General features: G+C 38.2%; 1 protein-coding gene across 1 annotated transcript in view; it reads right to left on the bottom strand.

Moving 5' to 3' along the window:
* Positions 1–1,566: 1,566 nt before the first annotated feature.
* rxfp1 (relaxin family peptide receptor 1) overlaps positions 1,567–17,404 on the bottom strand; it is an 85,324-nt gene continuing 69,486 nt past the window's right edge. The window contains exons 11-16 of the mRNA XM_079668143.1: positions 13,551–13,622; positions 12,896–12,967; positions 11,723–11,952; positions 4,189–4,599; positions 3,759–3,977; positions 1,567–2,438 (exon numbers count right to left, since the gene is read on the bottom strand). Of these exons, the coding sequence (XP_079524269.1) occupies positions 2,008–2,438; positions 3,759–3,977; positions 4,189–4,599; positions 11,723–11,952; positions 12,896–12,967; positions 13,551–13,622 (1,435 nt within the window). The 3' untranslated portion in view covers positions 1,567–2,007. The remainder of the gene's footprint in view (positions 2,439–3,758; positions 3,978–4,188; positions 4,600–11,722; positions 11,953–12,895; positions 12,968–13,550; positions 13,623–17,404) is intronic.

Below are 17,404 nucleotides of genomic sequence, written 5' to 3'. Positions count from 1 at the left end.
AGCGTCAAAAGCTGCGCGGAATGGCAACTGCGCAATAGTAGATCTGTACAACACACTCTCTGTCCAGGTGATGGTAGATCTGTGCTGAACACGTTTAGAAATCAGCTGTTAGTTTCAATCGTCCCGGGCCACTTCACACAGGGTTTAGAAAAGACCGTACACGTAGAAACCATAGGTAACAATCGGTGGTTAAAAAGATGATATAATATCTGAAGATAAAATATATTCTAGTCAAAGGAAATTATACAGCAATGTAGAAATACTTTGTTACAAGTATAAGTCCTGTATTCACTTTTTTTGCGAAAAACTGTACTGCACATTCAATTACCACAGGTGTTCAAAAAGGGCACACCTCTTTTCATTTAATGTTAGTGCTTCTTGCTTTTTTATATTCATATTTGTATTAAAATCCGCCAGTTTTATATTAGAGTATTTAGGTTTTCAATACCGCTTATATTATGGGACCTATAGTGACTCCAAATGAATGCAGCATTGCATTACTACAAAGAAGACGCACCTCTATTGGAAGTTAGTGCTTCTTCCATATCGATTAAACATTGTTGAAAATAATGTATTTCTTTTAAATACACATTAATATCTTTAATCGTATGTATCTTTAGTAATATATTTGTGTAATGTTATTGCATAATAAATATTTTTCTCATATTATACAGCCCTGGTACTTTAACAATTGCATAGTACTTTTATGTCAGAGAAACTATGTCAATGGATCCCCCAAACTAATAGGATAAATGTAATTCAAATAAATAAGTCAACAAGCAGAAGCATGTATATTTACTATCCACATGTCAAGAAAAACAAATAAAAAAAATTACATACAAGGACACCAGTCAATACAACCAAATAAATTACAAACCATTTAAGAACATGTCTTCCCGTCTACATGTAATGCATGTCTGCAGATATTATCAACATATCTCAACGGTTGCTATTCAGCATATTATGGGATTGTAACGTAAATACAAGTGGCATTTACAACTACTTTATTCTCTAATAGTATTTTTGTTATACATTCATACATTTACAATGTCATTTACAACATCAATTAAAGGTACATTTCCACAGGAAACAGTAATTCATTGAACAAGGTATATACAGGAGAGTTCATGAATGTCTTCACTAGAGATCAGTGTAGAAACTGTGCTGTGTGGTGGTTTGTTGAGTCAAGTCCAAACCCCAGACCAGCTGGGAAATGTTCTTTTACCCAAGTTAATTACATTATTTGTTGAAGTTTGACATTTGTCATTCAATACATTCAATATTCCCATACATAAAATGTTTGGTGGCAGAGGCAACAGAGAGCGTCCATCCTTCCTCAGGGTCTGGAGGAAGGCAATAAACAATTTTTTTTTTGAAAATGTTACTGTCCATTACATGACATAACATTTTTTTTTCTTCTTCTCAATACTTGCAACACAGTGTAAAACAGACAATAACAACACACACACACAATACAGTATGGGGCAGGTAAATACATATTGTGTGTATGTGCGTGTGCGTGTGCGTGTGTGTGTGTGTGTGTGTGTGTGTGTGGGGGGGGACTTTGCATTTACTTGGTTTGGGGACTTGACCAACAGACTGCTCTACTATAGCATTCAAAATATAATGAGTCTTACCCACAGAGGCGCTATACAATGCTTATTAAGAGTTGTAGTCGATCGTAACTAATACTTTTATGATTTATCACCATTATAAATTCAGCAGTGATATATATCTTTTTGAAGCCGACTTCTTCATTACAGGAGCTGTACTGCTACATACGGGATTTCTGCCCTGTCTTCATCCATTTCTGTGATGGCTATTGCTTGGGCAATACATGCACACAGTGGGATTTACAAAGATAATAATGAATACTAATGATTTTTAATCACAAGGGATACATCTGTTCACAGATCTGGGACTGAATAATTACTGAGATCAATGAACATGAATCACATTTAATCTGTTTAGTTGACTCTTTGATAATTATTCACAAAGAGATACATGCTAATCGACACCCACATTGTTTGCTTGTGTTTGTGTGTGTGTTGGGGTGTGTGTGAGTGGCACTTTTTCGTCCTTTGAGCATACTGACAGCACTGTATGCTTCTTCGGTATTTGTTGTGTGCATGTGGTGATGACATTGTATCCATCGTTGGTATTTTCCACAGGTGTGAGCTTGGCTATCGTGGCGGTAGTTCCCAGCGGGTGACCCGTGGTGGGGCCATTGCTGTTTTCCTGCAGGGGCCACATTTCCTGCCATGTTAGAGATGGATGTTGTGCTGGGTGGCCGCTGAGCAGAGGCCTCCTCTGCCTGTAGTTTGCCCATACCTGCAGAATAGTCTCTTTGAAAGGCCGCGTGGTCAGCGTGTAAAGGATGGGGTTTAGGGCGCTGTTAATGGGCAGAATAAATATGACCACCCAGGAACTGATGGTACCTTCAGAGACAGAAAACACAAGTACAGACCTGTTAAAAAGTAAAGTTCAAAGATGATTAGGTGGACATAGTTATGAATTGGGAGGCAACTTCAACACAAGACCTTTTATCAAACCCATTTGTATATTAAATGAAAACCCCCTTTATCCCTGCAGGGGACCTAATTAGGGAGCCACAGCTCAGCAGGTTATTTATATCATGGATATGCACAACACTAATGGGTCATTTGGGTATACAAACTGCTCAAAGGTGGCTCAGTAAAGCCCTGTTTATATGGTCATTAAAAAGCTTCAAAACAATCCACAACTTAGTGGGAATACCTGCTTGACCACTTTGAAGTATAAACAGACAATTAACTAAAGAGACAAACTCCACCGAATGGCTCTCTTCGGATCTGCCTCTAAACTTGAAAGGAGGCACTTAATAGTGTGTACTTTATTTCTGTCTCTTGCAGTTTTGTCATAGCAAAATAGTTCAGCAGAAGTGATAACGATTGGGGGACTTATTTGCACAGGAATCAACAGCTGATAAGTGGTTAAACGCTTTGAGACATTGTTATGGCCATTTCAAAGCTTTTTACCCAATGTAACTCTAGGGATTTAATCTCACTACGGCTGTCGTTACTGCACAAAATATGCAAGCTACAAACTTTTCTGAGCCACTTCTCTAGCCTACTGAGGCAAGGCAAGGCAAGTTTATTTATATAGCACATTTCAACACAAGGCAATTCAAAGTGCTTTACAAAAATGAAAGACATTAATAGCATTTAAGAAACATATTATGAAATGATATCTAAAAACACAAATTTAAAAGCAAAGATACATGAATCACAGTTACAGTGCAGTGTGAGATACACACATCTGAACGAACCCCCCTTTGGAAAATTATAATCTGACCCCATGGTACCTTTTAGTTTCCGCCGAAACTATTCCTCTTTTTTATTTTTAAATGCGTTTACCTTGTCTTTCTAGGACTTTTTTGGTATCCTCCGTGAACCAGGGTCTTGAAACCAAAACTAATTCCTGTACGCCATGGTACCTTTTGAGTTTTCGCCAAAACTATTCCTCTTTTCTTTAAATGCACATTAGTTAAGTTTAAGTTGTCTTTTCTAGGACTTTTTTGGTGTCCTCCGCGAACCAGGGTCTTGAAACCAAAACGGCACACGTAAGGGGACTTTAACCCCAATAATGACTTTAACTACCTTTGGGCGTACTCAACACAAGGCAATTCAAAGTGCTTTACAAAAATGAGGGGTGTTTTTGATAATCAATATCTACACTTTCATCTGAGCATTCCTATAAAAGTTAACGTTTTACTGTACCGGGAATCTCCACCTGCAGCAGCGACAGGATCTTGAGAATGAAGATGGGGATCCAGCAAAGGGAGTCAGTGATGACGATAGAGAAGAACCTCTTGGCGATGGTCACCTCTTTCTTGATGTGGTTGCTGTATTTGGTGGTTTGAGTCCCTGTTCTCTGGATGTTATAGAACATGCTTGCATAGGATAAGACAATGATGAGAAACGCCACCAAGTTGAGACCTGCGGAGAGATGTTCACTTAGTTTCTTTGCAATGCAATTGGAAAAGCTCATATGTCCACTGTGGCTGAACAATAACAACAAAAAAGCCAATAATCTGCTAAATAATACAGATATAGTCACTGGATAATGAGACAGTTGGTACAAAAAGCTTCAGTGAGAAGTGAAGAAATCTACAAGCAAACAAGGAGAATTGCAAGATTGAATCCTCACCCAGGAAAATGACGATGGAGTAAACATGAGCCCAAGCTGTCTCTGGCTGCTCAGAGTGAAGCGGGAAGCAAACTCCATTGGTGCCGTAGAAGTTGCGAAACAGCCCCTTGCAGACCAGCGGCAGAAGGGCAATGATAAAGCCGAACACCCATATCCCGAGAAGGATGGTGACAGTTCGTCTCCAGCCAGGCGTCAGGTACTGGAAAGGGTACACGATGCAGATGTATTTCTCCAGAGTGAGGTAAGTGAGGAGAAGGACGGACACCTCGGTGGACAGCATGGCCAAAGATCCGATGACCTGACACTGACTGCTGTCCATCCAGGCCTGAGCGTGCCGGTTGTACTCGCCGCGGTACTTCAGATCATACGCGCCAATCATGAAGAGGTAGATGCCCATCAGCCCGTCTGCGCCTGTGGAAAGGAAAGCTCTCATTTACTATTCAGAAGAAGAGTACAGGTGTGTGTTTATCTAGCGCGCTATAAGAGGCTAAAATACAGTGTGACGGATTACCCCTTGAGCCTTCTTATTCAGAAATGTGAGCACAATGCCAGCGGGATTTATTTGAACATGCAACATAGACACCAAGACTGATAAAGCAGGTCTTCTCAAAGCAGTTGTCTTCAAAGGGAACCGCATTGCCATGTCTTAGAAGTGAGACAATGTTACATTACCTATGAAAGGCTTCTGGTCTACTGCTGTAGGGGCTTTTAGCCTTTTCGAGTCAAGACCCCAGAATACATGTGTAGGTGCGTTAATGTCTATATGGAAAAGACGTGTAGGTCAAATTGAATCCCCTATAGCTGCCCGCAGAGAGAAGGGGAAAGGCTGGGACGTGATTCACCAAGAGAAAGAAATGGGGTGATGAGAAAGGCTGCAAACCTGTGTTAACAGCTGATTGATTGAGCGATTGCTTCCACAACCCTCTTGCTTCCTTTCAGAAATAACGTTGTCCCCCCCAGGTGAAGAAACAATGCACTACGGTAAAGAGATGGATGATTAATTGCACACAGATAGCCAATCAATCTTGGAAATCTATGCATAAAAAAGGACGATTGATGAATCCACTAACATTCAATCATGCCTTCATAAGTTCTGAACCGGTACAAATGTGGTAATTGCAGAGCAGAGAGCAACCTGCTTTGTTATCAAGACAGAAAAACTGTGAGAAACAAACGTACTGCCCGTTTTACATTCTGAATATATATACAATCAGTATTCATTGTCACACTGCATTGCTAGACACACGCCATCTATTGCTGCTATACACGGCATCTACTGCACGTCTGTCCGTCCTGGGAGAGGGATCCCTCCTCTGTTGCTCTCCCTGAGGTTTCTCCCATGTTCCCCTTTAAACTGTGGGTTTTCTTGGTAAGTATTTCCTTGTACGATGTGAGGGTCTAAGGACAGAGGGTGTCATATTGTCATACTGATATTCTGTACAAACTGTGAAGTCCACTGAGACAAATGTAACATTTGTGATATTGGGCTATATAAATAAACATTGATTGATTGATTAGACAAGAGGCATTTAAGTTAAATCCTGAAGAACACCAAACCACAATAATCCAAACACACACATATGTATAGAGCAGTAGTGGTTTCATTATTATGATAATATTAACAGTCATTCCTGATTACACAAGGGTCCAATGTGTAAGTGATGGGTACGCACAGGATGATTGCATACGCGGTTCACTATCTTGTTTGTTTAACTTTAAAAATGACAATTTGCAAGCTGAATTACCTCACGTTTTGTACCAATCATCTCATAGCGAGGGGCTCCTAGAGTCTCCACTATTTCAATTTGCCCGACGAAGGCGTATTTCTGTTTTTAAACATTTCAATTTATTCTCCAGATGAAGCTGTTTCCAGTCTTTATGTTTTTGCTCAACCAGTAAGAAAACGCTCTGATTACCATAAAATTATGATGTGAATAAATATCTTAATATATGACCACAAATCATGCAGTAAAATGTAATAGTTTTTTACCTACCATGTTGATATTTTCAGTATGGATATTTGTACACTAAGCAGTTATCTCTGGGCTTTTTATGTTACATCTCATGGAAAACATGTGTTTCATTGACTGTTAGCAAAGCTCAACAAAGCACACATAAATCCCGATCCCATGTTTTCTTTTTCTTTGTCCTCTTTTAAATCCATCACAATAGTTTGAGGACAAGTGCTAGTTGGACTTATTACCGTAATCCTCAGAGGAATTCACCAATGCTTCATCAGCCACTCCTTGATGTTATTAATACTTAATGAAATAACTTAAACCCGCTGAGAGTGAGTCATTTCATATGGAAACACACCAATGCTCTTCAAAGAGATGTTTTTATTTTAAACACACACACATATATATATATATATATATATATATATATAGACATTAAAGACTCCCTGATAGTTTCTATTTTAATATTGGTCATGTGAAAATGAAATGGCAAAGCAGGGAGGAAGCTTTGTTGTGCAAAACATGAATGTGGCAGCTGAGAAATGCCATCCAAAAACTACGTTCTTCCTGTGGCTGCAATTATAATTGTTATTTGATTAAACGATAAACATGTAAAACATTTGCCCCCTTGCTGACTCAATTTGGTCCTCAATTTGGAAAATGAATAAATAAGCCATCTGAATTAAATGAAAGGTGACATTGGCAGGGAACAATGTGAAAAAGGTGTGAAAGGGTAAAGCCCAACGTAACATAAAGTGACAAGTTAATTTTACAACAAAGAAAGAATAATTATTTCAAATTAATTGTAGCTTCGGCTTTTAAACAACATTACCAGCTGACCTTCTATCTGTTTGTACTTTCTTTATCATTTCTTTGTTTGCAGACTCAATTTAACTCTAGTTCTTTTTATCGGAACAAGGCTTCATGACATCCTCCACAACAGCTATATAAACACTACAAAACAGATTTTTGACAATTTCAACCAAGTCTGAAGGTCTCTAAAAAAAAAGTGTATAATTTGGTGTTGGGGTCTGGGGAGACCCAGCAGAATTGTTGTGGATGACTCGGGGTTAAATTTGGCCCAATCAAGATTCACCTTTGACTTTAGACTCCCATCCCCCGCCCTCTTCATCCACTCTAACAATCATTTTTCGCAACATGCACCTGGTCTCCCCTCCCTCTGCCCGCCCCCCTCCCCCCCCACGGGAACTCAACCTTTCTCAAAGAATATGTACACTAATACTTGAACCTAACACATGCACGTGTGCACTATGTGGTGTAATGTGTTTTGGGGCCATACAATTACAGGATTGTACGGTTAGTTATGATGTAGTTCAAACAATATTGGATGATACTCATTATTTTTGTGTGTTTTGGACTCAAATAAATTATGGGTCAAAATTGACACGCGAACACCATGAACAGTAACAGCTCTCGAACACAACACAAGGGTTAAAAACAACTTCCAGATAAGCCCTGCCTCCACAAAGAGCCATATTCCACTGTTGTTACAAAGAAGCAAATAATGAATTTCGTGAAAATATTTCGCTTGTGTTATTGACCTTTTTGTTTTTCCTGGATCTCAGCTATCAGCATTAGCGCGCTACTGAAAAAAATCCCCACTGACATTTTAGTAACAAACTTCCTAAAGGTTGAGGTAGAAAGCCCCAAAATGACATAATGAATAATGCCTGTCTTATCAGATATAACATAGAACTTCTGCTTTGCATATTCCGAGTGCTTTGATCTCAGCTGCTTTGAGACTTATGGTAAGTTCATTTATCCTTTATATTTGAGTCGGAGATCTGAAACGCCAGCATAGGCTACAGTAAAGTATTATTACGAACATGAATTTCCTATAGATCTTAGTATATATTTTCTCTTTGATGAAATTCTCATATGAATTATAACCATAAAGGCATTGTACCCTTTTTTTTCTTTCACATGCATAAAGCCATTCAGTGAATCCTCATAGCAGCCTGTTCCATAAAGACGGATTTGCTTGTTCTATGTTCTCTTCACCGACATGTTGCCATGATTTCAATTTCCTCCTGTGACTTAAAGGTGACCTATCATGCAAAATGCACTTTTGTACGTCTTTTCTACATGAATATGTGTCCCCGGTGTTCCAGGGAACTCACCAAGTGTCAGAAAACACAACCCTCTCTATTTTCCTCCATACCCAAATCTCTTAAAAAGGGTCTCTAACGGATCTGATACAGACTGATCCAGATTTGTACACTTCTGTGACGTCACAGAAGTGGCGCTACGGCTATTGGGCCAACTCCACCAATCAGGAGGAGACAGCCACGGACATTGCCGTTGGAAAGCGCTGGAGAAGCTGTAGTACATATGCCAGGCCTGTAGATGGTGCTGTCCTCACAGAATCAGCCCATGCAAAGACAGTGTTAAATTGAGCGAAATGAGGAATGGCTAAAATGCATGATCTGTTTGGTACTTTGAAAAATAAAAAGTATAAATATGCCTTATATAGGTATGGTCCTACACTATATTATTCAAATATAGCATGATAGGTCCACTTTAAGGAAATAAGAATCTAACATGCTACAGCGTGAAGGACAATGCCTTAGATCAGGGGTGTCAAACTCAAGGCCAAAATCCGGCCCCTGACCTCATTTTATGTGGCCCGCAAGAGCTTGCAAAGAATATTATATAAAATGCAATTTTGTAATTGTTGAATATTTGTTTTCAATTATTTGCCCTAGACCTCTGCTTTCAGACGTAGTTATAACCAGAACTGATAATAATCCAATGCAGAGCCAATAATGTAATATAATACACTATTTAATATATATTATATATTTATATATGTATACTTATATAGAGAAGCCAAGACTGTGCAAAGCTGTCATCAAGGCAAAAGGGGGGTCATTTGAAGACTCTCAAATATAAATTATATTCTTGATTTTTTAACACTTTTTTGTTTACTAGATAAATCCATATGTGTTCTTTTATAGTTGTGACGCTTTTATAGTATTAATCTACAATGTAGAAAAGTATTATATTATAAATAAAACCTTCAATAGTTTTGAAGGTCAACTCAAAGAATGGTTGAGAAACAAACAGACGTACAATCACCGCTAAATGCACTTTAACACAGGGGTATCTCCTCTTGCACTTGATGTATCTCTTGTATCTCCTCTTGCATTTTAGGTATCTCTTATATCTCCTCTTGCACTTTAGGTATCTCTTGTATCTCCTCTTGCACTTTACATGTCGTTGCTGCTATATTGTATTACCATGTCATAAATACTTGTGCTGCTCTTGCTCTTTTTCACTTTTTGCATATCATGTATTTTGTTTTTGCTATGTTTGTCAAATGTAATTTTCTTAAATGTTTTATGTGAGGGACTGCGGATGGAAATGAGCTCAAAGCTAAATCTGGCACTGTTACGCTTGACACATTGTAATGTTTTAAGTGTTGTGCATTGTCCCTACCAAACAAACGATTAAATGAAAATGAAATAAATGAATGAGAAGGTGTGTCCAAACTTTTGACTGGTACTGTATATTCATATAGTTACAACCGGCCCTTTGAGTGTAACCATAATGCTGATGTGGCCTGCGATGACATTTAATTTGACACCCCTGCCATGGATGATTGTTGCACAACTGATTGCAGTTTATATTAAACCACTACCTTTGCAGTGTCCATGCAAATTCCCATCTTTACATAATTTCCATACAGAAATCCGTAGTGAGACAGGAGCAACTGTGCATTGTAAAGCAATCATCTCCAGAATCTCCTTTTTTATATATATATATTTCTAAGAGAACTCTGAAGAAGAAGAAGAAGCCCTTTGATCACTCACCCCTTCATCCCCATCTGAAGGTCATCGCATATCTAAGAAGAAGATAGGGTGATGCATATCTAAATATCACACTCACACATTTCTAATATGCCAAGGCGTTCATGTGAAAGGGTTTTTGCAAGTTTGTTGTGAGTTTATGCCATAAAAAAAGTAATCAATGAACAAGTTATATTTCAAAACTATACATACACTTGGTGTATCTACATTAATGTTTATTATCTGGTGGAAGAGTCAGGGAAAGTGCGATCATTTATCAAACACTGACGGTAATCGTTGAGCGGTTTGTGCAGGAATCATTTCTCTGAATATTTTATTGAGATATTTATTTTGGACTGAGATTTTATTATTTTTGCATTTAGTCTTATTCATGAGGGTGTTTAACTTTGTGTGTAATATAAAATATGTGAGGGAACGCACTGATAAGCACATTTCAAACTCATTTCAATTTCAAAACGCTTGGACCTCTTTTAACTTCCCAAGGAGAAAAGTTGTTTTGCAGAATTTGTCACTTTTACACCAGGTCTATAAACATAGAGAGGTGCTTGCAATTATATGAACAGTGCAAAAAGTAATCTATCGTATTTTGAACAGTTAATACTACATCTTCTTCCTCCATATGACTTGTAATGTCGTCACTTCATGGTGAACGTAAAGAATATTATGATATAAATAAAAAGCTTCTACATCCATCCTTTAAATCACATGTGTCAAACTCAAGGCCCGGGGGCCAAATCAGGCCCTTGGTGGATTTAATTTCGGCCCGTATGATAATTTCTAATTACTATTCGATCTGGCCCGCCGGTATATTGCACGCACACCTTCACTCCGAGGGTCTCCTCAGCTCAGAGCCTGACCCCAAACATTGATGGACTTGCACCCGAGATGAGATGCCAAGTCTCTGGCTTGAAGTAGCATCACAGAGCAGCACACTGAGTTTAATGGACGTTTCCTTCTGCACTTTCTTTCTTGAGACAACAGGGCATGTTTGGTTTGTTCTTTGAGGGAAATAGTTTTTTTGAAGCTGTTGTTGGCCTGTGGGAAAATGTGATCATAAGAAATGACTCTGCAGATAGAGCCATAAGAAATGAAAGCAACTGATTATTTAATGTTTAATGTTTTTATAGGCATTAATTTAAGCTTTGTTAGTTCCAGGTGCAATCGATCGTCAACTCGGCCCAGAAGATCATCGGGTGCCCTCTCCCCTCCCTGGAGGTACTGTACAGCTCTCGTTGCCTTAAGAAGGCAGTCAAGATCCTCAAGGACCCACACCACCCGGGTAACGAGCACTTTGTACGGTTGCGCTCAGGCAGGCGCTTCTGTACCATGTCTTCCCGGACAAACAGACTCAAGTTTAGTTTCTTTCCCAGGGCCATACGTGCACTAAACGCTGCTAATATTAAGTATAAGTTATCAAGTCTTCCGTGCAATAATCATGCAATACGAGGGGAATCGTGCAAATTAATTAATTATTTATTTATGTACATATTCCCTTTCATATCTGTTTAAGTCCCATTTCTTGATTTTATATTGTCTTGTTGCTGCGCGTTGGCACCTTGAGTTCACATTGTCATTTCGTTGTACTTGTACAATGACAAATTAAAGATCTTATCTTATCTTAATAAGTTCATTTCAATACGTTTTGCAATACACATTGAACCAGTCCGGTCCTCGACTAGTACCCATTTTTTTATTTTGGCCCACTGTGTATTTGAGTTTGACACCTTTAAATGAAGCGTGACTTACAGCAGAGGGAAATGATGCACATGGCATGAAGTTTGTTTTCTGATCGGATGTAGGAGCGCATGCAGATGACGAAGATATTGCCGAAGCATGTGGTGGCGGAGACGACCCAAACGAAGACCCTCAGCACGATGTTGGCCAGCAGGTCCTCGAAGGACGAGATGCCGTCCGTGTTGGGTTTGCAGCTGCGCACGTGAGGAGCGTAGCCGCAGTACTGGAACTTCTTGAAGTAGCTGTGAAAGCAGATCAAAGAAGATTATCAAGTTACATGAACATCAAGAACACGAGGGAGTCTATTTATTTACAGCTGCAAGGTTTTCTTTTTGTTTTGTTTTACCACCAAGCGTGCATTCTCACAGCACTGGTCTGGGGTTTTTAAATTGTTTTATAAATAAAGCTGTATTGTACAGGGTTATTATTTTTTCATAAACTGAGACAGTAGGAAAGCAGTCTGATGTTTTTTTCTGTAATTGGGATATGTTTTGTTTAAACCGGGGAGAGCATCTGTTCTTGGGGTTTGAAGGTAGTGAACTTAATCAAAAAAAGCTATTTGGATTAACATGCTTCTCTTTGATTTGTAGTGTACTGTATTTTGCAATTACTTTGGGACATCTGATGAATACTTTCACCTCCACTGGTACAACAAAGCGGAATACAAAGCCACTTATGGTTCTAACAGAAGCTGTATGTTGCTCACAATGGCAATATTGACATGCTAATGCCAAGTAGGAAATGTTAACCACGGTCACCATTTTAGTTTACAGCTTAGCAGGCTGTCATTTACTTTTAGCTCTACAAACATGGCAGAGGCTGATATGAATATATATCGACTTTATTTTTTATAGCAAAACTAACTATCCTACTGAAACATGAATGAAACTCTATGGAATAAAGAGCCTGGAGGAGGTTCAATGATTGTTTGCAATGCTGAAAAGAGCATTTATTTGTTCCCCATTGCGTCCCTGGCCAGAGGTGCATGTGCATCTTCAGCCGTTATACACACAGAGACCATGGATTACATTAAGCCTGACTTAATCATCTCCCAGTTGGAAGAGAACCCTGACAATCTCGATAAGGCTTGTTGTTGGACTCTCCACAAGGAATATTGTGTGAATCCGCATGAAATTCAATGCCAAATGAGGTTTAGCAGTACAACACTGACAATGGAGTACTTACATATGAGTCAAGTATTTGAGAGGTTCGAACATCCTCCGTTGTATGTTTCCAATTTCGATCCCTTCTATGCTCCTGGAGAGTACACATAGATATATATTCAGTCAGGTTCCACTCACACAGATATATTTAGCTTTATGGATTTATAACTGCTAAAAGAGTTTTCAGAAGCACAAAAGCTGTCCGCAAAGGTCCCCAGAAAATAGCTTTTCAAGGACTTGTGTGAACATTTCACAGGTTCATCACCGATGTGTTTGTGTTCTGCTCTTCTTTAAGCATGTGAGCTGAATGACTCAACTCAAATCAAAGAGGTCCGTATATGCTAATGTCCAGGTTTATATTTGTATTCTGTGCCTCTACTTTACCTCTACTAATGTAATGCTCAAAAAGCTCTTTATTATTCTCATACTGCCTGTGCTGCTGCACCTCTTTTCACCCTCTGTCTGAAACCAGAGCCCAGCCTGAGCCCTATCATGTACAATGTGTTGGAGCGCTAGCCAATATAAGCACAAGTGTTACTAGGTGATGTCACTGTGTTACAGGAAGTAAACAAAGTAGTCCAATAGAGGTATTTCAGACAACAGGGAAGGCAAATCCCCAAAAAGCATAAAAGGGCCTCTTTATTTTCTCTCGCAGGAAACGTTTGGTGTGTACTTACAATGACTTCAGTTTATGCAACTTGTCAAAGTGGTCGACTTGGAGCTCCATGATGGGATTATATGATATATTCCTAAAAGATAAGAAAACATTCAATTACATCATGTCAAAATCATTTCCATTTTTCATTTACCTAGCAAGTGTCAACGTTTTCTATATGCAAGTGGGCTTGTATTTAAAATTCCCCTATTGTACTGTTTTTCATCAACATATTATAGCTCTCAGATAAATACAAACATGTCTGAAGTGTTTCGCTCCAAACACCAAACAGATTATTGTAGCATTACCCATAATCCCCTCTGTTTCAGCCTTGTTTCAAAAGTGCTGATTCTCTGTCTGTTACTTTAGATGAAAATAAGGAGCCCCTCCCCACGCCCCTCTGAGAGAGATTTGGTTAAAAAGAACACAATGGTGCTCTAGGAGGAGATTCAGGTGATAAGGTGGGGGGGGGGGGGTTACCTTGGTTGGTGATTGGCTAATGGTTACACAAGCCAAAAAACCGTTATGACATCATAAAGCGGCCAAAATCTGATCAGCTCATTTTCAGACAGGTTTTTATAGAAATGGATCAGGACAAAAAGAGAGAGAATCTTTTTTCCTGAAACTTTCAGACATATGTTGATGTATAAAAAGGCATGAAAAAGTGGATTTTGCACAATAGGTGACCTTCAAGTTCTGGTTTTTGTTAAGTCTTTGTTGGATACTCGTTTGTCTTACGTCAGGAAGTTCTGTTCGGTCCTGGTTAGCCCTGTTTAGCCTTGGACCAAGCCTTTAAATAAAGGTATCTTTCTGTTATTCGCTCTTGTCTTCGTGTTTGGGTCCACATTTCTCCACTACATGTGACAGCCACAACTGGTGCATGTTCATGAAGCTGTGTCCTTGCAATATTTATTGTTACCTGACATATTGATATACACCCACCGCATTGTTGACATTCAGTGCATTAACTGCCAGTCAAGTGTCAATTCTGTAGAATTTCATTGAATAATGCAATGTCTATTTTTGTACGTTTATTTTCTCAGAAATAGGCATGTAGAGTATTTTCAAGCTGTTATAATCTCTCTAAAGTATGTTTTAAAATGTAGGGGTGTTAGATTCAGATATAACCTCAGAACGAGGGATTCAGAAGAACACATTTAGCAGGTCATCCAATTTATCTTAATAATAACAGCTTTGTTATTTGCTGTCTTTAAGAAATACAGTGGCTACTTATTGTGAAACAGCAGCAGCAATAAAATGCAATGTGTTGTAGTAAGTAGTAATCTATCAAAGAGTACTTTCTTGTCTAATTATAACATTAAAAACCTGCATTAATCTGTAATGATGTAATGGTAATTTCTTAACAGCATCAACATATAGACCCTAATAAATATTCATGTTATTGCTAAGGTATACAGAACTGTATAGCATTCGTGTAAATATAACTCACAGTTGGAGTAAATCCCCGAGTAGAACAAAGAGATTAGGAGGGATCGCCTCCAGTCTGTTGTTCGATAGGTCCCTGCGCCCCGAGACAAATCCACAATGGTTTCCGGAAAAGGAAGCAAGCAATAAATATGTATGAGTTGGTATCCGACAGATCAAAACACAAATAATCCAATCTCTGAGAGGATTTCCAAAGATACACAATAAAAACATTCAAACCTCAATAACTTTATAAAGTAATTCAGCTTTTTGAGGCACCGACGGTTTTCATTAATCACAAAACATGAACTTGCTTTATTCAGATGTGGGCTATATGTAAATGGGGCCTTTGTCTTTCTTAGTAAAGAAATATAATGAAAATAAAACCCACAATATGTAAGGTGATCTCAATAAACTTTGCAACTCATTCAGATTAACTGTAGCCCTCAACCCCATCTCATGTATTCCTACTGATGAAACAAATCTTTAAATGTGTCGCATACATAGACAATGTTCAAAAAGTGCACATAATTCACCAAGACGTTACTCATTGGTTTTATGGACTATATTTTTGAAACCATAAGTTTGGCATTTTGGGTGTCACCATCTTTGTTTTTGGCTATTTCAATGTCGTTGTTTTTACTTAAAATGACACAAAAATAGTGACACAAAAATAGTGGAACTAACGGAAAACTTAACAAGAAAATTCATGGATACCAAAATGTTACATAACTTTCAGGACCTAAATAAAAGTGAAACGGTTAAAGTTGTAAGGCGTAAACACAACACCCAAACTGGAGAACACTGCGGAGGTCAAACATATGCTTGGTAGTCTATTTTCTTCTAACTGGGACCATCATTTACAAAATAACCTCATGCTTTATTGACGACGACTTCAAAGCAGTAATTAGAACCATCAAAGGATCAGGTACATGTTGAATGGGGCAACACATCTAGTAAGATTAGGGTCATTTTCCCATACACCTCTATACAAATAGAGTTCTCTTTGCAACCAATGGATGAGCAGGATGAAGGATTTAGGAATAAATTGGTCACAAAAGTATTTTTTTCTAGAAACAGAAGGGCATTGCAGTTCTAAAGTGATGTTACTCATACAGAGTAAATACAAATGGAATTCTAAAAATATTTCCTGTTGCAAATCCTGTGCTCTGAGATCTGTCTAAAAGGATTTACTGATTGTTGGTTTTGTTCTTCTCATGGGATTTTTTGTTGGCAACAATAAATGTTAATTTGGGTATTTGAGGTTTAGATTATTGTGAATAACTCCTAAAGCGCTGTCTAACACTCATCTGTTACTCTCTAAAAGACAAACACAGACAGATGCTAATTGTTTATCCGGTACATTTTAAGCATTTGTGATCCAAAGTATGTGAGTTTCAAAGATATTGACTAGTGTTTTTGGTAGCAGAAGTCCAATTTGATGTGGTTTAATTAAGACATGTTATCTATGAAAAATCTCATGTCAAGATCTAAGGAGGCAAAAACAGTCAAAATCAATAAAGATTTTCAGAAGAGCTGTTAAGACTCATGAGGCTTTTAATGGATTTGAACGACTAAAGGATTCTGTCAGCCAACAGTAAATCCCAAATGTTGAAAAAAACAAAACAAAGAAAGGGCACTTTGCAAAGATCACAGAGAGACATATTGCACAATGCCCAAGAGGGTGCAACATCATCAAAGGTATGAAGTAAAGAGCTGTGACACTTCTAGCAACTTGTGTACCTCTGTGCTCGTGAGAAAGTCAGAAACAAGAACTGAAGAGTGGAATGCATTGAAGTACAGTACATAAAAGAAAAACATCAATACAGAATAAAAACACATTATGCTCCTCATTCCTTAATAATATGGTGGCAACACTGTATGACATACAGCCAGCCATATAAAATATATTTAAAAAAAAAAGAAAAGGGGAAAGTATGTTAAAAACGACTCAGATTATTTTCAATTAACTGTGCGAATAATTGTCATTGGCCATCTCGGTCAAAGTCTGTAGTAGTTTTCTTGAAAGTGCCTGGACTTAGACATTTATAGTCATTTTAAAAGTAACCGCAAATAAACTGCATATAGGTTTACTGTGTAACTGTACCTGTGCAAGTTGAAATACAGTTCTTAAACCTTTAAAGCAGTGTTTCTCAAACTTTTTCATACCAAGGACAAATTAACCAATAAAAAAACACTCGTGGACCACCTAACTCCACAAATATCCAAAATCACATCGTTTTTCTAGAACAAATTACAAATCGCCTGAAAATGATACAAACAAGTGGCAACATGTGTGATGAAGGTGTTGCGCTGGGCTATATCATGCAATTGGACATGAAACTTAAGCTCGCTCCATTGCAGAGATATTCCCGCGAGAGTGCGGAAAATTTAAATTCATTTATTTATTTAAAATGTGAAATTTTACCAATATACTCACGGACCACTAGT

The sequence above is a fragment of the Notothenia rossii genome, assembly GCF_949606895.1.
Source record: "Notothenia rossii genome assembly, chromosome: 3".
Classification (NCBI taxonomy): domain Eukaryota; kingdom Metazoa; phylum Chordata; class Actinopteri; order Perciformes; family Nototheniidae; genus Notothenia; species Notothenia rossii.
Note: the sequence above shows the minus strand (reverse complement) of the source record. Positions and strands in the feature narration are given on the sequence as shown.